The sequence below is a fragment of the Parambassis ranga genome, chromosome 8 (assembly GCF_900634625.1).
Source record: "Parambassis ranga chromosome 8, fParRan2.1, whole genome shotgun sequence".
Lineage (NCBI taxonomy): Eukaryota > Metazoa > Chordata > Actinopteri > Ambassidae > Parambassis > Parambassis ranga.
This window is the reverse complement of record NC_041029.1, coordinates 5,014,220-5,035,422: the sequence shown is the minus strand read 5'-3', so window position 1 is coordinate 5,035,422 and position 21,203 is coordinate 5,014,220. Positions and strand designations below refer to the sequence as shown.

At 42.2% G+C, this 21,203-nt stretch overlaps 1 protein-coding gene and 1 long non-coding RNA gene across 3 annotated transcripts; both read left to right on the top strand.

Moving 5' to 3' along the window:
- The first annotated feature begins 3,108 nt into the window (after positions 1-3,108).
- Positions 3,109-5,958, top strand: LOC114440594 (uncharacterized). Its single transcript, XR_003671156.1, has 2 exons — positions 3,109-3,239; positions 3,363-5,958. It is a non-coding gene; the product is annotated as an uncharacterized LOC114440594 (long non-coding RNA).
- Positions 5,959-9,527: 3,569 nt separating this feature from the next.
- Positions 9,528-19,779, top strand: ccnf (cyclin F). 2 transcript variants are annotated; one of them, XM_028412041.1, is made up of 17 exons: positions 9,528-9,744; positions 10,500-10,654; positions 10,789-10,895; positions 10,973-11,040; positions 11,212-11,408; positions 11,610-11,663; positions 12,126-12,230; positions 12,331-12,408; positions 12,784-12,938; positions 13,238-13,402; positions 13,519-13,642; positions 13,728-13,908; positions 14,058-14,145; positions 16,969-17,068; positions 17,191-17,324; positions 17,931-18,106; positions 18,244-19,779. In XM_028412041.1, exons 1-17 carry the CDS (start codon positions 9,732-9,734, stop codon positions 18,681-18,683), a joined length of 2,340 nt encoding a protein of 779 aa, XP_028267842.1. In that variant the 5' UTR covers positions 9,528-9,731; the 3' UTR covers positions 18,684-19,779. The 2 variants fall into 2 exon arrangements, with proteins under 2 accessions (XP_028267842.1, XP_028267841.1); XM_028412040.1 differs by having other exon boundaries at positions 17,928-18,106.
- The last annotated feature ends 1,424 nt before the right edge of the window (positions 19,780-21,203 follow it).

Sequence of the window (21,203 nt, the reverse complement as noted above, 5' to 3'; positions counted from 1 at the left end):
AAATGGTCAGTATAATATACAGACTTCATTGCAGTTGATTTATTCTACTATATAATATGCCTTCAGTTTTTGCTCCATTGCACATAACAAATACCTAGAATTATATCGTATGTACTTAAAGTCTCAGCAGGAGTCAGTGACTATGCCAGCAGATGGCACTCAACTCACACTGGATGTGACCGCAGCCAGCAGGTGACTCATGCTGACCACATTTTTTGCATCAAAATCAACCAATAAACTGCGAGTTAGATTCCATCTGTGACTTAAAAGTTCATGAGGTTGACACTAATAAGGAATGGATATTAATCAGGAGGCTGGGTCTGTCAGCCTGCTGGTCTGTTTTATTCCCCTGAAAACAGCAGGGGCATCATGACTTTAGAAGTGTCTTCCATATGTTCCTGTTTCTTCTAAATCAAAGGTTCTGCGCAGAACCAGACCTTCAACCTTTCCAGTTTCTTTTTTTTTAAGCATTGGCAAAAGTCTGTGTGTTTCTCTGAAATATTCCCATATTGAGTTTGTACCATCTGGCACACACCAAGTGGTAGATACTACATACTCTATGGGGCCTTTACTGTGTCATCATGATTCTGTGGCTTTGCCCCCCTCAAATGTGTGATGTGAGGGCGTATGTGAGATGCAGGAGGGCTTGGAGAGGCCTAAAAGGCTCGTGCCCACAGATGACGTGTGGTTGGCATGGGCTGTGCCAGACTGGGCGACAGGTGGCGCTGGGTTCACACAGCAGGACGTGGGTGTTTGAGCCCTGCTGCACCAACCCTCGTGTGCACACACACGAACGCAGATACGTGCACACCCAGAGCAGGCTGAGTCACAAAGACGATGTGCATGGGGTCCTCACTTTCTGCACGCTGCAAGCAGGAAATGGCTCGATTCCCTGAGGAGAGGAACAAAAATAAGATTATATAGCTGAGAGGACTGTGTCAGCCTATTGTGTCCTAAAGAGGTACTGCTCCTGACGCGTACACATGCCCGCAAGATCTCAGTTCCAACACTAGAAGGATTGCAGTCATCTGTACAGGACTGCAGCAATGTGCTGCTGCCTTCTGGTCCGCCCATGCACTCTTGGATCAGTATGTGTGAGTAGAGGAGGAGGCAGGAAAGCATCCTTGGGATCACGTCAACACTACACACAGGTCCCAATGGGAGTGGCGCCTACGCAACCCAGCCTTCCTGTGACCTGCGTACATAAGTTGATGCTTCTGCGGCTGCTGCTTGGCTTTGCCTGTCACCAGCCGAGCTATTTTCCACTCCCACCAGCATGGCCTGGCCCTGCCCAGGTTACCCATGTCTCACGCCTTTGTCCCTTTTTTTCTCACGCCTCTATTTTGTCACATAATGGAAGATCCAAGGCAATTTTACTTTCCGTGGAAGAATGGAAAGAACTGCTGTGTGTGCCCTCATAAAAACAGACCATACAAATTCTCTCTCTTCTTCTGATTTAGTTGTCCACTGCTACACTGGAGTCCAGGGTCCAAATCCAGAGAGACCAAACAAGGCTACCAAGAATCCACTTCTCTCCTTGAAATGCCCACAGCTCTTGAAAATCTCTTTTCTCCTGCACCACTGCCTCACACAAACACATTCCCCTCCTTTGTTCCTTTTTGGCTCGTCTACATGTCTGTTGCTGATTTAGCTGCAGCAGCGGCTCCTCAGCCTCCAACAAGGTTGGTTATATGATTTTCCCCTATTGATGTGACGGGTTAGTCCAGCTTCTGCTGTCGTGTTTACCTGCAGTTTTCTTGTGCTGACAAAAAAAAACATGTATTTATATCATGATGAATATGTTCAGAAAAAAATAGAAAAAGACAACTTTTGTTTGACTATTTGTTTCCACAATAAATTACCATAATAATAATAATATCAAAGCAGCTGTGTGAAACTTTTGTCTCCGCCCTCTGGCAGTGAGAGTAATTGCACACAGACCTAAATGCCCATATACATTACTTAAATGTAAGACTATTGCATTGAAAATGTGATTGAGCTGATAGAGTTATCCCTGGCTGTAGTTTTTTAGATTATTGTTTTCCTGTAGTCTGCTTTCCAGCTCAAATATTATGGTGCGATGTCACCACAGACACCTGGTTTAAAAGAGTTCTCTGGCGGTTACAGACCCCAGTGTTATATTTCTGTGTTGAGTGCGATTAATCATTTGTCATCACAGGACGTCCCCCTACCTATCAATACAAAACCATTTCTTATTCTAAGACGTCTGTTGCAGCCCATATCTGTAAATTGTAAATAGACAAGTTTGTGTCTGAATCTGCTACACCCATTCTTTTGTGTAAACTTTGCTTTCATCTACACTGTGTAAATTTATCGGAACAATGTGGCAAAAAGGGCTTACATGTTTAAACTCTCCACTACTTTTGCCCTAAGAATGACATGCTGCCATAGTCAAAGCCCAAAGATAAAACCAGATGCGTGAGCACATCTATCCTGCCCTGGTGTTGCTCCTCAGATGTGGAGGTGTAAGATTAGCAGGCCAGGGATAGGAAAGCTGTCTGGATCGATTTTTATTTTCATGCATTTGAGTATTCTAGTGGATTACTCGACTGCCTTTCATTCAGAAAGAACTGGCAACAGCAGTGTGTGTGTGTGTGTGTGTGTGTGTGGGTGGGAAATGAAAGAGGGTGCTGCCTGTGTGTTTCAGTCACGTAGGGGCATGCTCATCAGTGTATTTACTTCCTGCATTTTGTGTGTTTGGATCTTTTCATGTACATTAAGGAAGGAGTGTGTGGGTGGTCATAGGTTAGCTGGTCGGTTAGGTGCAACTGAATCACTATTACCGTGTACAGGCGATACATCTTTACTGATGTGTGTCCAGTTTCCCCATTAACCGACGGATATATAGAAGGATTCCCCTCTCTCCTGTGATTTTCAGTTAACAGTAGGCTTCTGTGTTCTCACTGGGAGAAAGCAAAAAGAAATGGCAATTGGGAGGCAGTGATGGGGACACGAAAAAAAAGAGGGAGCAGTTAACTCTTCTCCCCTCCCCCTTCCTGTGCTTCCTCAACTCCCTGCTTCAGTGTTTGATGTCACCAGAGAAAAGGCCAATCATTGCACTTGGACTTCCCAGTTTTTCCTCCTTAGCCCCTCCTCTCCTCTTGGTCCTTTATATATCCCCCTTCACTATGTTCTGCAGAGTGTACAATGTGCTGCCAGAGAGCCATCAGGCAGTGTACAGAGAAAGACCCGGAGAGGAAGAGAGAGAACGGAAAAGTGTGAGTGGATTTCTCCGCTGACTTACTTGACGCATCGCCAGGCACGCTCCAACCAGTCATTACTTCGGCCTCACACAGACCTCCTTCTCCTTTCTCTTTCTTTTTATTTTTTTCTTTCTCCAGACCACAGCTGACTACAAGGGGGATCGCAGAAGCCAACACTGCTGATCCGGTCAGGATCTACCAGCCTACGGAGTCAGGATGGGCTGTACAACAGGTCACCTGGCTTGCCAACCACAGCCTCAGACCACCTCAGGGCAGGAGGGTCAGTCCCTGGAGGCTGGTGGAGCCAAAGTCCCTGAGGTACTCTCCTCACTGGAACGTCTGTCCCAGGCCACTGGAGGCATGGAGAAGTCCTGGTACCGCTGCATCTTTCCCTTTGGAATCATTTCTTTGGTTATCGGTGTAGCAGGAACGGGTGTGACCTATACTTACAACGACCTCCCACAGACTAAAGTGGTGTCAGTAGTGCTACTTGTTATGGGGCTTTTGCTGTTGCTGATGGCAACCGCTTGTTGGACCGTCCACAAGAAGAAAAGGAGGAAAAAGAAAGAGGGAGGGTCATTCACCTCTGAGCAGTGTCCCCTGTGAAGCACTTGGAGGGGGGAGCAGTTAGAGGAACTTGACAACATGCCCAGGGTTGGGAGTTCAAGGTTTGGCTAAAAAAGCTTCCACCTCACCTCCTCCCAACGCCAAATCCCATCTATTCTTTTTTGGCTCACATCAGAGAAAACTTGGGTCAAGAGATCATAGAGTTGATGGACAGATAGACACGCAAGATCTGTTTAGTCTGTGAAGCCTGGACCAGATTTTTTTTTTTTATGTTTTGGATTTGGCAAAGAGGGCTTACCAATGCCTCACACACTCTTTTATCATCAGACAGCAGGTGTCCAGTGTCAAAACAACCTCCGAGCAGACACACACAAATATGCATTGCACACCGCATGCATATTTACATGCCCGGAGAGGCCCTCGCTGTCTTCACTGACATATGCACGAGCAGTTACAGTGGAAGCTCACACAGACACCCAACACGCTATGCAGAGCTGCTGCTGGAGTCAATGCTGGCGTCACTAGGCACGTCAGTCACAGCATTCCTCTTACCAGGACAGGTGACTCTCCAAGAGGCCAGAAGTGGGCCAAAGACGGCAACCTGATACCCAGCCGAAAGAGCAGTCCACCAGCGTCAGTGTCCAACGTCATTCACTCGTCCTGTGACACTGCAGCAATGTGTTGGGGGGCTTTTTTTACGCAATAGGAGAGTGGAACTTGAGTCCAGCAGGATCTTGCTGGCATCTGTGAGGACGACGAGCTGGTGAAGGCAGAGGACCTGCTGGGGAAGTGCAAGGTGTGTGTGTGTGTGCTTGTGCTCTCAAATAAAGATTCAGGTGACTTTTTGGAACAAAACTTTTGCACATATTATGTCCACGCCAAGCCAGAACACCTTACTCTGAAAGTTCTTGTAGCTTCAGCTTCACATGACAGTTTAAAGAGTGAGGCACTTGACTGACTGATTGCCTTCCTGTCAATGTGCGAGCATTTACTCCCAGCCTTGCGTCTATGTGGGGCACCTCGACTCCGCATGGGGCAAGCCAGGATTATTGAAGGACACTGCCCGAGGGGACATGCCACTGCAGGGACACTTTGACTGGTCCTGCTCCCCTGTGGCCCCTCCCGCTTGGTGCCTTGAGCAAGCACTCATGGAAAGAGAAAGAAAAAAACTCTGTCACATTCCCTCATTTCCATCTGAACTCCTGAGAATTTCCCCCTTCTCCTTTCTCTCTCCAATCTCTATCATTCTACATCCTCTATTATTTCTGATCAGATCACACTCACACACACGTACACACCCCATCACTGTATATATGTATATCTATCTCTCTGTGCCAAAGAAATTGGTTTATTTTCTCTCTCGTAGTGGAAAGATCAGTGATTAAAGGTGTCATTGTTAGTCTTAAAATACAGTACAAGGCTGCTGTTCAGCCTCCAAGTGTCTCTGGGGTTTCCCTTTCTGTCAGAAAATGAATGTAGCACGTATTCACAGATGCGAATAGGTGCTTTTCTGTTGTGTATGTTCTCACAGCATTTTATTAAGCAGGGCAACATTACGCTACTGAATGTATAGTGAGTCAGAAAAAGTCAAAACTCAAGTAGGATGGAACGTACAGATACTGAAAGCAGTGTTTGCTGTTACCCCCGGAGAACTGTTATGGATCACTACGGCATTGATCCTGGCTACGCTTTCTGAGTGAAATGTGTCGGTGCATCCTGTCGCAGCAGCATCTAGATGTCATTCTGCATATCAATCAGTTTAAACAAAAGAAGGGAAGGTAATGGTGGAAGTCTAAAGCAGAACCTGGCGAGTCATTCCTTTTATTTAATGTAGGAGTGGAGAGCGGCCGCCCCTGCAGTCAGATTGGGATCAGCCATCCTGAACAGAGCAGTATTACCCCTAGGGGATGTGATGTGTTACTATTACAGCAATGAAAATTGGAGTTTGACAAAAACAGGGGCTAACACAGCCCCCTCATTTCTTACACTGCAAAGGAAACAGCGTTTAATCCTTCATACAGTGAGACAGGAGAGAGAAGAATGACATCACATTAGATCACAGGAATGATAACACAGCAACCTGTCTTGTATTCCTGTCTACTTGTCTGTCTGTCATCTTCAAATCTGTACACTAGAGTTTGGTTTATTAATCATGTGGTGAAGTCTATGGAGCTTCAGTGTTTTTATTTCAATTGTTCTGTGTTTAAAAAGGATCTGATTTGCAGAGGTGGAGGTGAGAATAACCTGTCAAAGACAGAGTACATCATTTTTGGGGGATAACAGAGCTCACAGGAAGCAAGTGGCATGTGTAAGTGTACAGCACATATTGATTGTAGTACATTTTGATTTGCTCATTTCTAAAGCTCTATTGTGCCAGTATGTTAAGCACTTAAAAACAAAGCAGTGGAAGGTGACCAGAAATTGTTCGTTTGTTAGAGATGTGAAGTGTTTTCCCTTCTGCCTTCTGAAACGTTAAAGGGTAAATCTACCTCTCTTCGCTGCGGGGAAATACGTCCTCTTTTAGAAGACGGCCATGCTGTCTGCCTATATGCTGTTTGTCACTCAAACGAGTGACACAAAATATGTCAGTTTGTGTGCCCTCTTATATTTGGTGCTGTATATACTAAGTATTTTTTATATGTACAGTACTGTATATTTCTACTTACATGTAAATTCTATCATATGTACAAAACAGTTTATGGATGTATTGTATTAAATAAATGTTATGTGAAACCTTTGTTTGTTAAATCAGGTTCTTGTTGTGGGTACATTTTTGAACTGCTTTTGCTGTGGGAAATTATTTAGAATCCTCTAAATAGGTGGGAGCTTGTAGCTCTGGAAGAATCTCTGGTCAGGGCTAAAAATACAGAAGACAAATCGGGAGTGGACAGTGAGTGGATGATACACAGACGTCGTTTTAAACAGTAGATTACAATTGCCAGTGTACGTGTCCTTCTACATGTAACATAAGGCAATAAGTCTTAGACTGGTGTTTGAAACTGTGATGTAGGCACATGAGAGATTAGGATTAACCCTGACACCCCCTATTGGTAAAAAAAAAAAGAAAAGAAATGGAGAAACATCTTTGTCTTTTTAACTTAAAGATGATTATTAACACAATTTAAGGAGTTTATTTTGTATTTCAAGTATATTTGTTCTGTCCTTTGTTATTCTATAATTCATCCAGTATTTAATGTGCCTTTGTTTCTCACACACACGCTGCACTGTATGTTTACACCTTGTGTCAAAATAATAATAACAAAAAAAATCGTTTGACGACATTTCCTAATATGCTGTAACTGCTGGGAAACCGCTGTGGGTGTGGAGGGAACAGTGTTTAGGTCTGGATAAAGGGTGGGGAGGCCAACAGGGGCAAAGTGCAGAGGGAGGTTGGAAGTGGTCAGTGGGATTGCTAGGGTAAGCACAGATGACAGGAAACCAGATGGGAGCCTCTGCCTCTCTATCTGCAAGCCTGGCCTTCAAAGCCGAGCGCTATTCGTCTTTAATCTAACTTCTGAATTATACAAAAGTGTCAGCAGTTTAATATGCAAAGCCAGAGAGATGCAACAGGCAGCACAGTGTGACATGATGAAGTCTGGATAAGAGCCATCCGAGGCCTGATGACAGTTTATGTTTTATTCAAAGTCCTATCAGCTGCAAAAAAAAAGGACAGATCTGTATAGTCACTGCCTTTTGTGTTCAAATTAAACATGTGTAGTGTGCTGGGGGTTTCAAACCTTCTAGGGCAGCTGTTCAGGAGACAGGTGTAGATAGGAATCCTGGGGAGGCAGTCAAATTAAATCACGAGAGAAGTTACATTCAAATGATCACAATAGAGATGCTAATGGATTTTAACAGTCAGTGTTCTGGAGAATATTTTCATTATTTCCTACACAAGCTGTCATAAGATGTCTATTTTAGAAACATGTTTTGCTCATGAATTAGTACCTGCACAAAAGAAACCAGTGAGGTGTGAAATCACCACTGTCCTCTTTACTTCTCAGATCAGACTCCCACTGTAATGACACATCCTTTCAGCATAATTATGCTGCAAAGAAAAAATAAGCACTTAGTGAACAAAAATTATAGACCTCATTGTGTTGTCAGCATATGGCTTACAATTTTATTGCTTTAATTATTTTCAATTTAGGTTAAATGCAACTGTCTAATTTAAGTTTCCTCCGCCGTGGTCACTCTGTGTGTTTTCTGGATATTGGTTGGAGTTTCTATGGAAACAGTGCACAGTTGAGGATGTCACAGCCCCCTGCCCTGTCTGAGGTCAGTCCAGCCCAGATAATTTGATCGTACTGCACCTCCAGTATTAAACAGAGCAAGAATTACCAATGAGCAGGGAGATTTTAGCACCCACACGATCAATGTGAAGAAATATTGACTTCATTGTTGGAAATCGTGTAAAACATTGCTTCACATGGTCTCTGGATTTTCTTCTGTTTCTCCTCTTTCTCCTCTCTCAGAGCAACTGAGTAGTTAAAGGTAATGTTGACCACTAGCATGTAAAGTGTGATGAGATGGGCTGAGTAGGTGATGTGCAGATCAATAGTGGGCCAGGAAAAGAACAAATGATTACTATAGTGTACCCTGCCTCTTTATGACCCTCTTAAAAAAAGAGGAGCAATCAAGATGACACTATTCAACTGAGAAGATTTATTCACAATGAGGATCCAACACAATGGTTCTAATCATCATGTCATTTTCTCAAAGGCTGCTTCACAGGCTGGGCCCGTCTGTTGCTTTATTCATTTACATCTGTGCTTGGTCACACAAATATTGATCGAATTAATAAGTTTCTGTACGGACCCCCCCCCCCCCCCCCCCCCCCCTCTGTGTGAGAGTGATAGAGAAAGATGTGCAAACTGTCAAAGCAACCAGTATGATGATTTCTCCTTGTGTCCATTACTAGGAACACATCAATGATGTTGTTTGCCTCACTAGTGTCTAGTGTTTTCATTACTTTTTATCACACACACTTGGCTTTACTTCGAACTGTAACAGTTTCAGCATTAGTACACACACTTTTTTTTATTTACTCTACCTGAAAGGCTTTCTATGTTGTAAATGTGGGGAGGAAAGTGGAGGTTTGTTCTGCAAATAATTTGCTAGTAAAGGATCACACAAGAGCAAAACCTTAACGGGATTTCTATTGATCAGCACAATACTCATAAATATACTTGATGACTAAATACATTGCCACATTGGAAAAAGCTAATTTTATACTACATTTGAACTACACCACAGTTTCGGTGTTTTTACACAAGTGTACAATCGTTTTCTCTCTTTGTTGTGTAAATTAGTCCGGCACTGACATTACTTAGCGTCTACTCTGCGCCTGTCCCTTTAAATAAGGGACCTTTAAACCGTATTTCCGGTCTAACTACACGTCCCACAATGCACCATAAAAAGGCGGATCTGTGGCTTGCTTCATAATCAGGTCAACCAATCATATTCGTTTTCTGGCGAGCGCGTACTTCGAAATTGTGTGACGTTCTCCAATGAGCTTCTGACATTTTACGTTTTATAAGAGCTGGCCAATCGGTGCCACTGATCTTCACACTAACCAATAAAATGGCATCTATACGGAAGGTGGGCGTCATCGCTGTACACCAATCAGATTGAAAGTAGAGTTTAAACAGTGAGCGCGGGCGGTCCTTCGAGTATCTTTGGGGCGGGTCCAAAAAGAGAGGACGCGTGCTTGAATTTGAATTCAAGAGAGAGCTGAAGACTTGTAAAGATATTATCCAGCTTTCACTACAGCGCTACACACACAGGCTGCAATTTTGTAACACCGTATATTTATGTTTTCCGTTAGTTCCGTCTGTTAGCTTGTATGTGTGGAATATAGCTGAGTTTTGCCGGAACGTTTAAATCGCTGCTGTGTTCTGCAAGCACCACTGCGTTTGAGGAGAGATCACTGCACTTGCAATGAAAGCAGGCGGTAAGTTACTTTACTTCTCTTATCCTTACTACTAATATAAATGTAACGTTATATAAGTGTTTGCGATGCTGTATTGCTTTTGGTAGCTCAATATAGTTAGCACTAGATTAGCAACTAGCCACCACAATCGTTAACTGATGTAGCCATAGATCCTTCTATGACATTAACGCAAATTAGCAGTATTTATGCTGCTAAACCTTGTCTCCACTTCTGTTATAGGCACTTGTGGTTACTTAAAACCGAAACACAGTGTTGAACCTAATGAAACAAAATCGTAACTTAACGTTACTTTTGCTGAACCACAGGAGGGAAATTTGGGCGCTCACTTAGGTTGACTTCTCCCATTCAGAACTTCCTCTCCTGGCCGTTACGTGAATATTAATACTTATAGTAATTAAATATGTGATGATTTATGGTTATTTTAATACTATGAGGACCTAATCTTTACACTTATTCATATATTTTGCATTAAAATATACGGTTTGATTAGATTAGACCACCCAGAGATGCCTAACGTTTTTGAATGTGGGGCCCTAGCCTTCAGCCTTCAGCTGTCCACTGACATATTAACCTCATTATACTGCTGTGCAAATATTTAGTTTGTCATTTATGTGAGAATTGCTTTGCTGGGGTGTCATTATATTGTGAAATGCTTTTGAGTCACTTTGTGGACACTCAAAACGTGCCTCTGAATATAGAAAAGAACAACTTAGTATATATGAACTGTGTTACATTTAAAATCCTTTTTCTTCCAGTTGTCCACTGCCGTTGTTCAAAATGCTACTCGGTTCCAGCTCGGAAGCGGGTCCGTAAGCGAACTCCAGCCCAGACGTTGCTGTCACTACCTGAGGAGATTGTTCTCTATGTTCTCCAGTGTCTCTCAGCAGAGGACCTCCTGTCTGTCCGAGCAGTGAGTAAACATGCTGTACACACTGTCCTCTGACATGTATGTGTCATCCCAGATTTGTTCTGGCTTAGCATCTTGTGACCACCTGCTTTTAAAGGGTCATATGTATGAACTAATTGCAATGACCTCCGTTTTAGGTTCACTCCCAGCTGCGGGACATCGTTGACAACCACTCTAGTGTTTGGGCCAGGGTCAGTTTCAGAGACACATGGCCGTCTCCTAAAACTATATGGCTGTTTGAAAGGTACGATTTCGTATTTCAAATAAGACACATTGTGTTTTCAACATGAGTTTGTAATTAAAGGTCTCCCTTGTCTCCAGAGCTGCTGAGAGAGGGAACTTTGAAGCTGCTGTGAAGCTCGGGATAGCGTATTTATACAATGATGGACGTAAGTTAAACATTGTTGATTGTTTTGGTGCTTGAGCACCACAAGCTGACAGTCTTTTTTTTATTACATTGATTACTTATTTTGAATTGGGGGACATAAAACCTGTGTAATGAATGCTACACTATCAATAATTACAACTCGCCACTTGTTTCTCCTGTCTCTATCCTCCAGCCTTGTTAAGTGACGAGGGACGAGCGGATGTGTGCGGTCGAAAGGCCTCCCACTTCTTTAGCCTGGCAGAGACTCTGCGCTCTCCCACAGCAGATCCCTTCATCTGGGTGTTCATACGTCCCCCATGGTCGCCCACTGGCAGCTGCTGCAAGGCTGTGGTGTTTGATCATCTCAAGGCAGAATGTGATAGCAATGTGGTAGGTTTTTATACTTCTGTCTGGTTGAGAGAAAAAGGCTGATGTGCTGTTTTTATGACTTACATACAACTCTAGCTTGGCCTACATTCATGATGTAACACATTTGGCCTTGCAGTTCAGCACAGAAACCTTGTCTTTGTTTTCTCTTTTAAATAAATATTAAAAAATATTCTTAAATGTATTTGTCTTGTCTCTTTGCAGGAGAAGAGGGGGCCCTTGTTGCACTGTTTAGCCAGAGTGTTGCAGCTGTTCGAAGTGAGTGTGAAAGTCAGGCTGCATCTGATTGTCTGGGTGTGGTTAGCAGAGTTTCTATTGGCCACTAATCAAAGTGTAAAGCTGTGTTCTGTTGTCAGAGGGGGCTGTCGGACTAGTCATTAGCAGCACAGATGGAATAATTGTTGTTTTTCTCCTCCTCATGTGACTGCTGTTATCTTACAGTCCCTTCTTATTACTCAAAGGCCCCTGTGTTCTGTTATTTACCACCATGACGAATCAGCATCACCACATGAGTTCTCATCATATGGAGCTAAGATGATATGTTGATGAAGTCAGTCATCCAGGTCGCTTTTCATTCAAGATCTTGAAGCAGGGCATTGTTAGAGTTCCTTGAAGATGTTTTGCTGCTTCTCCAGGCAGCTCTATCAGTTTTGATGATGCTCCTTGAATAGCTAAGATGCTGTTGAGTAAGTTGTTAACACCTGTACTGCCTTTTTTCAGGATGATGAAAGACGTTCAGGTGCCATACCTATGCTGGAGGAGTCGTCAAAGGCAGGCTGTTTACAGAGCTCCTATCTGTTGTGGGAGCACAGCCGTAAAGCAGCTGTGAGTGAAAGATGTGCTAAAGATGACCCAAGTGAACTGGTTAACAATTTATTCATTGTGTAGAAAGCTTTTGTTAACAATTGTTCTGTGTGTATTTCAGATGGCAGATCCTGGCAGGTACCTGCAGTATGTACGAACCCTCAGGGACTATGCTGGCAAAGGATGCTGGGAGGCCCAGGTGTGTGACTGAGAACAAATCTTATTTGAATGTACTCTTTTGCATTTTCAGTCATTGGGGTGTCTTTCTTTGTCCTTCTGGAGCATTTGTTTCTGTTCTTTTCTGAGTTGTCTTCTGAAGGCTTTTCATCTGTCATGTTTTTTGTGTAACGTGCCACCCCTCCATTTGTCCTGAGTTGGAGGTGGAAACACTATCCTGCAGTGTCAAGGGGGCTTGACAGATTTTGACATACTGTTTTTGTCATCCCACTGAATCACGAAAACATGACTCATCTGAATGACTCTGTGATTATAGCAATAAACTAGTCCAGCGCTCAACCAAACACAAGTCATCCAGCTGTCGAGCAACATTTGACACTGGGACCTCTTTCTGCAGTTTTCCTTGGCTAAAGTATGCAGCAGTGGGAATCCGCTGGGTTTGGAGTCAAAGGCCTGCTCTGATTTGGTGGCCCAGCTCCTTAGCGGCCCTTATCCAGCATCCCAACACTGTGGTCAGGGCATCCTCAGACAAGGCATCAAGGACACCATGAGGTAAGCTGTGCTGCCATAATTACAGCTGATGAATAATCTAAACTATTAAGTGCTCCTGTTAGTCACTATGATGACTCATCAAGTTTTCATCATCTTATGCTCTCTTTAATGACATTAAAGAGAGCAGCAGTACTTTCCAGTAAAAGGTTTTTCAGACGGAAAGATGGACCTGGTTCCTGTAAAGCCCCCTTTATTGGAGCTGAGGGCCTTGCATATATGTTTATTTACACATAGACCTTTATATCTTTTCAGTGTAATGCATGTTTTACAGTTGTGTCTTCCTCGCTTTGTTTTCTTAGGTACATCCTAGTGGATTGGCTCGTGGAGGTGACCACCATGAAGGACTTCTCCAGCTTGACGCTGCATGTGACCGTAGGATGTGTTGACCGTTACTTGGCTTTGCGTTCAGTCCCTAAAGCTCGACTTCAGTTGTTAGGAATTGCCTGCATGGTAGTTTGCACTCGGTGAGGATACACTCAGCAGAAACCCCCCTTTTTATATACCATAGTTTTGAAGGGAAACGAGTGTAGTTGTCTCTTGGTGACTGTTTCATGACACTCTTTACCGCTTTTCATTTCAGCTACATCAGTAAAGAAATCCTGACTATACGAGAAGCTGTTTGGCTCACAGACAACACCTACAAATATGAGGACCTGGTTCGTATGATGGGAGAGGTCGTCTCTGTGCTGGAGGGAAAGATCAGGGTGTGTATGATGTCAAGATATAAATCAGCTCCCATCTACGCTAAGTGCGAACGTAAAGACTTATTTTTATGTACCTTCTCCTCAGTGCCCCACACTGCTGGACTATGGTGAGGTGCTGCTCTCTCTGCTCCCCCTGGAGAGGCGAACCACTCACCTGTTCAGCTACATCTGTGAGCTGTCACTGCTCTACTCGGCTCTCACTGCACCACCTCCTGCCAAACTAGCCTGTGCTGCACTACTGCTTACACGGGCACTACATCACTATGGTAATAACATTAGTATTCATCATTTCACTTCAAATATTAACATAACATTAACACTGCAAATTATTTTCAAACTGACAGAATTTACTGCTTCCAGTTGGTAAGATGTTTACGTTTTTCTTGACTTATGTCTGTGTTCTCTCATGCTTTAGCTCCCCTTTGGCCCACCATGTTAGCTGACTACACTGGCTTCTCAAAGCAAGATCTTGTTTCCCTTTCCGTGCTGCTTTATGTCAAGTGGTAAGTTCCTCAGTGTGTATTTTGGCTGTAGTGGTAGGCAAGCAAATAAATGCCGCTCCATTCGCTCACTCACACATTACATACATTTAAACACTCGGGGAGCACTCCAACTTTTTTTAGTTGGTGTGATGTGTTTACCTCATCATTATACACACTTAGACATCTGGCATACTGTGAGGTCACCTAGCAACCAGAAATGTCTTTAAAAGTGGCATAAATAATGTTTGTTTCCTTTTGCCTTTACATACAATCACATTGTGATTGATGCATTGCATTCAGTTTGGGCACTTATAAGCGGCAGTTGTCTGGCCTGCATAGTGATTTTCTTCTTTCATCACCAGTAGTTATTGGCCTAGCCTGCATTTCTGCTGTGAAGTCTAGGTCATTTTGCCACAGTTTGAGGACATAACTACAGTGGGGAAAAAAAGTATTTAGTCAGCCACCAATTGTGCAAGTTCTCCTATTTAAAAAGATGAGAGAGCCCTGTAATTTTCATCACAGGTATACCTCAACTATGAGAGACAAAATGAGAAACAAAAATCCAGAAAATCACATTGTAGGATTTTTAAAGAATTTATTTGCAAATTATGGTGGAAAATAAGTATTTGGTCAATAACAAAATGTCATCTCAATACTTTGTTATATACCCTTTGTTGGCAATGACAGAGGTCAAACGTTTTCTGTAAGTCTTCACAAGGTTTTCACACACTTTTGCTGGTATTTTGGCCCATTCCTCCATGCAGATCTCCTCTAGAGCAGTAATGTTTTGGGGCTGACGCTGGGTAACACGGACTTTCAACTCCCTCCAAAGATTTTCTATGGGGTTGAGATCTGGAGACTGGCTAGGCCACTCCAGGACCTTGAAATGCTTCTTACGAAGCCACTCCTTTGTTGCCCGGGCGGTGTGTTTGGGATCATTGTCATGTTGAAAGACCCAGCCACGTTTCATCTTCAATGCCCTTGCTGATGGAAGGAGGTTTTCACTCAAAATCTCACGATACATGGCCCCATACATTCTTTCATTTACACGGATCAGTCGTCCAGGTCCCTTTGCAGAAAAACAGCCCCAAAGCATGATGTTTCCACCCCCATGCTTCACAGTAGGTATGGTGTTCTTCGGATGCAACTCAGCATTCTTTCTCCTCCAAACACGACAAGTTGAGTTTTTACCAAAAAGTTCTATTTTGGTTTCATCTGACCATATGACATTCTCCCAATCCTCTTCTGGATCATCCAAATGCTCTCTAGCAAACTTCAAACAGGGCCTGGATATGTACTGGTTTAAGCAGGGGGACACGTCTGGCACTGCAGGATTTGAGTCCCTGGCGGCGCAGTGTGTTACTGATGGTAGCTTTTGTTACTTTGGTCCCAGCTCTCCGGAGGTCATTCACTAGGTCCCCCCGTGTGGTTCTGGGATTTTTGCTCACAGTTCTGGTGATCATTTTGACCCCACGGGGTGAGATCTTGCGTGGAGCCCCAGATCGAGGGAGATTATCAGTGGTCTTGTATGTCTTCCATTTTCTAATAATTGCTCCCACAGTTGATTTCTTCACACCAAGCTGCTTACCTATTGCAGATTCAGTCTTCCCAGCCTGGTGCAGGTCTACAATTTTGTTTCTGGTGTCCTTTGACCGCTCTTTGGTCTTGGCCATAGTGGAGTTTGGAGTGTGACTGTTTGAGGTTGTGGACAGGTGTCTTTTATACTGATAACGACTCCAAACAGATGCCATTAATACAGGTAACGAGTGGAGGACAGAGGAGCCTCTTAAAGAAAAAGTTACAGGTCTGTGAGAGCCAGAAATCTTGCTTGTTTGTAGGTGACCAAATACTTCTTTTACTGAGGAATTTACCAATTAATTCATTAAAAATCCTACAATGTGATTTTCTACATTTTCTTTTCTTATTTTGTCTCTCATAGTTCAGGTATACATATGATGAAAATTACAGGCCTCTCTCATCTTTTTAAGTGGGAGAACTTGCACAATTGGTGGCTGACTAAATACTTTTTTTCCCCACTGTACCTGTGTAGCTGCTGTTCTTAGTTGCCCCTAATAATCATCCATACGGTTACACAAATGCTAGTTTCTGTTGTAGCCAAAGAAAGTTGTTTTTCAAAAACACACTGTATGCAGCATCTAGCAGATACACACAATCTGCTTCAGCTGACAACAGTGATGAGTAACATATTGCTGTCATCACGTTCCAGCTTTAGCGGTCTTCTGGTGAGCCTGGTTTAAACCATCTTGAACACTGTTCTTGGACCAGATTTGTTGGCTCACTACTCACTACTGTGAATAAAACAACAAGATCCATACCTATGCTCATTATATTGATTATTTGTCTCCTGTATACATTAAATTTGAGAATCTGTAGAAAATATGTTACTGTGGCTTCTAAGTGACCATGTCACTGCTTTCCCTCATAAAAGAGATGAAAGAGAAACAAGAATCGATTGGTAAAGTGTCTGGCTGTTTTCAGCATGCCCGTGCATTCACATTGATTAGATATGGGATTGTTTAGAATATGTGGTAGCCAAGAAAATCAATGGCCACCAAGGGTTTAAACAAAGTGTTATGGACAGTAGGAGACATCTGGGATATAGGTGTGTGTATGCGACTGTGTGTGTGTGTGTGTGAGAGACCAGAAGTGAATCATAGAAACGTGCCTCAGGGTAAGTCATTTTGATAGCTGAGTGTCGTATTGACAATCTCTAATAATCAAATGGACAAGTAACGAGATTTGTCCCTAAAAGTTGATTATGCAGCAAATAAAGTGGATCATACTCAGTAGTTTTTTCTTCTTCTTCTCCCTTGCTCTCTTCAGTTTTAGTCAAGATGTTCCCAAAGACTACAGACACGTGTCTCTTACTGGCGTGAAGCAACGGTTTGAAGATGAGGCATATCAGAGCATCAGCCAAGAAAAGGTACTCAAGGATTTTTTTTTCTTTGTTAATCATATAGAAAAAAAAATTGAGAATCTCTGATTTTTTTTTTTTTTTTTTTCAGTGTGTAATTGATTATTAATTGATGTCATGGCCTCCACTAGGTTATAGATTTTAAAGAGCTGTGTCAGATCTTGGAGATTCCTGAGGTGGAGCCTCAGATGGAACCTCCCAGTCCCACTGGTCAACAAGCAGACATCCATACATTTCTGGCTTCTCCATCAAACACCAATAAGAGGTAAGTTAATAATCTACCTACAGCGTATCATTCAAAATAAGAAATTATTGTAAAAGTTTTAAATTCAGCTTTATTTAATTATTTAATTTTTGAGCTGTGCAATGTGCACAAAAATATATAATTACTAATGGATGTTCTTGGTGCTAACATGCTGTCATTAGGTTTGAAAATTGAAATAATTGGCTTAACCGTAGAGATCTTCAATGCTCATTGTTCCGTGCATAAGCTGTGATATTGAATACAGATAATTACTTTGACTGCAGGTGATGGAGACCAGAAAAAGACAGTTTTAAGCTACACTATATGACAGCTCTATCCACAAAATCCCAGAAAATGTGTCCAATATAAGGATCCAGCTTTGCAACTTAATTTAACCTCTGTATTTTGGATGGCCTGTGTGCCAGAAATGTGTGCTTAGAACTTGCGGACAAAAAATGTCCACAACCCCCACTTTTCTTGCTCATTTAGCAGTCCTTATTGTGGCTGAGTGTCCCTGGTGCCGTGACTTGTCAACCATCTTGACCAGAAGGTGTTTGTTTGTGCCATCTGTGTGAGAAGCTCCTGTGACTCACCAAAACCCTGCCTGTCCACTTTTCTCTCAAGAAGATGCGATGACAGTGTGCAGGCCTACAGAAGCAGCTTTGTGGCCACACCCACAGCAGAGCTGTCCAATCAGGAGGAGACACTGCTTGGAGAGATTCTGGACTGGAGTCTGGACACTTCCTGCTCTGGTTATGAGGGGGACCAAGAGGAGGAGAGCGAGGCAGAGAAAGATGAGGATGGTGAGTATGAGGAAATGAATGTGATTATTAATGGTTTTTAAAAGTGTGCTGCTTTCAGTAGGACATCATGTGACAAACATTACTCAGCAGGTGCAAAGTCCTTCATAATAAAAACAACCTTATTTCTTTCTCAATAGCTTCTATGATATCTATCACGCTTCACGCGATGACTGATGCAGAAAGAAGCCAAGAGCACTGCCGAGCTTTGTCCAGCGATGAAGACAGCTTCTGTGAAGCCGAAAGTATGGTGATCAAAGATCACCAAGGCCCCTCCTTCTCTGCCGACCTTCATAGTTCAGGATACTTGTCCGTTCAGAGCGTCAGCCCCTCGTCTACGTGCTCCTCTTCCTCCCTAATGCCTTGCACAATCAAGACCTTCACTACTTCCTTGGGCACAGCCTCTGCCAACGCGCAGCCAGGCTTCCGCCTCTTAGTGCCCATGCAGAGGCCCCGGGGCACGTCCAGCAAACAAGTGAAGAGGAAAAATGTTGCAGCTCATAGCGGAGGTGAGGTGGAAAGAGAAGATGATTCTGATGGAGAAGAATATTCTGCCAATGCAGGGTTTCTGAGCCTATAGACAGGTTATTCAGACAGCCTCAGCACTTTCCATTTGTTCTCGGATGTTGTTCCTCACTGCTGTCAGTCTGCACTGGTCTGTTAGTTGCCAGAAATCAAGAGACAAAAGATAGCAGAGAAAAATGAATAACCTAAAGACTTTACATTTCAACATGTTTACAGGCATAGAGCTATATAATATAATATACCTCCCATAAACAAAGACTCACACGCAGCTCTGAAACCACTGCAGCATGACTTGACTTTTCCTCAGGATCCTGGTACAATGGTTCCCATTTCAGTCATTTTCAACCTCTCTACAACAACCTATCTCAGATCACGTTGGAATGAGACCTCATGGACTTGTTTTCACGCGAGGGGACATGTCATGTTTCTGTGATGGTTTTGAATAACAGTCTCTGGTATGCACTGTCTGTACAAGAATCTCTTGTAAGTGGGGAATTTCATTAATAGGTGAAATGTCTGCATCCGAACCTTAAAAAAAAAGTTATGATTGTATGAATTCTTAAGTTTTGTTTTTTTGTATGTTTGCCAAAGGTACTGTGGTCGTGTCATTTGTGTTTCCAGGGGCATCTACTTAAAAAGGAGCTGTGAAAAGAGTCATTTAGTTGTCTTTAATTTTCTGTCATTTTATACACCAGTGGTGCTGTGGATACATGTTTTTGATCCTCATTACTTGTCAGGAACACCTGTTGGATCACCAGCTGAATGAACCTCAGTGTACCACTGAATGTTTGGTGTTGCTGAGCTTGGCTGTTAACGAAGCAGTGCAGCATGAGGCGAATCCTGATGGGTTTACGTGCTTTTATTCCCATCTAAATTAGGTCAAGCACTTTTATCATCACAGAGAGCGATTCTATGAAATGATCAATACTAAAGTATTCTTTCTATGGATCTGTGCTTTCTTTTTGGACACAAACAGAACTATCTTGGGGTTTTTACTGTACTGTATGCCTCATTCAGGACACCAAGTACACAATGTCTAAATGATTGTGACTGTAAATAAGTTTTAAACTGTTACGCCAGACTGGTTATTTCCTGTGTGTTTAAATGTACATAGTACTATATGTATAAATGAGGAGTTAAGAAAAAAAACATGCCACTACTACTTGAATTTGCTTCATTCCAAAAAGGCAGTTTTCTTTGAGAAACAGTTTTTCCTATTGTGCGGTGTTTCCTCTATAGACCTGTGATGTGAATATGTAATTTTTGTACTATGTTTCAATAATAAAAAAAAAGATCATCATGCATGGTTTCAGTTTCTTGTAATACTTTTGCCTCCTCCCGGACGCAGAGTGAAATTTGATTATCTTTCAGCAAGACAGCCTGATGTAGGTTCTGTGGGTATGTCAGTGTGCTGGATTCTTTTTCCAACCCCTCTGTTTTCCTTGGACCTGGAGAAGGGAAAAATAAACAGACTGGCTAAAGACTGTTTGGGACAGAAGATTAAAAATCTGAGTTCAGATAGTGGTTTGTCGATATTGAATTTAAGCCATGTTTTTAGAAATGCACAGGTCATGAACTGTCACTGCTTCAGGGAAGTTCTGAAACTTATTTTATCCCTTTAACTCACCCATCCTCCAAATCACATGTGTATAATATGAATATAAGAACTATATCGTTGGTAAGCTAAATAATAAAAGCTGACTTTCATTCAAATTAGAAAACATACAGTGACTGATATTACATGAATTATTTGCAGGACACAAACTCCATTAGAGATGTGTTGACATCCATCTAACCATGAACAAGTTTGAAGTTTGATTAAAACACTGATGTCATAATAAAGTTTTGTTTGTCTCTTTTTCTTTGTTTAATTTGCTTTTTTGGAAGTGTACTAGAGCTCTGATTTAATGAGAAGCATAAAAATAGAGTATATACAAATAAAAATGATTACTTGTAAATTAAGACTGTTACTTTAATTAAGAATTAATCTTTATTTAATTTGCTTTTTTGGAGGCGTACTAGAGCTCTGATTTAACCCTCATGCACTGTTGAGAGAAATGTTTCTGTTTATTTTGGCCATAACTTTCTCAATATGTGAACAAATTGAATCATTTTTGCTCAACAAGCTTAATTTTACATACATTTTGTTAATATGATTTTAAAATTTGTCATAGGTCAACAGTACACTGTGGGCAAATTTTACCCCCTTATGTGTTGTTCGGGACAAAAACGTCCCCTAACTTTAACGGTTAAAAAATATATCAGATAAAGATTTTTTTTTTTTGAAATTTTTTTGCATAGACCTTTTAATTAACTTCAGTTCTAATCAACAGTAGTGAAAAAAATCATTTTCCCCCAGGATTTTAACCCTTTAATCACCAATTTTATAAGGGGTGGTGCTGAAAATTGGAAAAAAAAAAACACAAAATGGCTCATTTTTAATAGAAAAGGTGAATGAGGACTGGGTTTTTTTTAACCTTTATTACAGTCTTGGTCATGTCAAACATCAGTAAAAAAATTGACTTTATTGCATTATTAGTTTTTGCACAGCACTGGATTTTCATTTTTTCTCCCA

Bases quoted from the DNA above. Each gene is read 5' to 3' on its own strand.
- ccnf (XM_028412040.1), top strand. The intron at 12,939-13,237 runs GTAAGCTGTGCT...TTGTTTTCTTAG, and splicing joins GGCATCAAGGACACCATGAG to GTACATCCTAGTGGATTGGC. The intron at 13,403-13,518 runs GTGAGGATACAC...TTTTCATTTCAG, and splicing joins TGCATGGTAGTTTGCACTCG to CTACATCAGTAAAGAAATCC.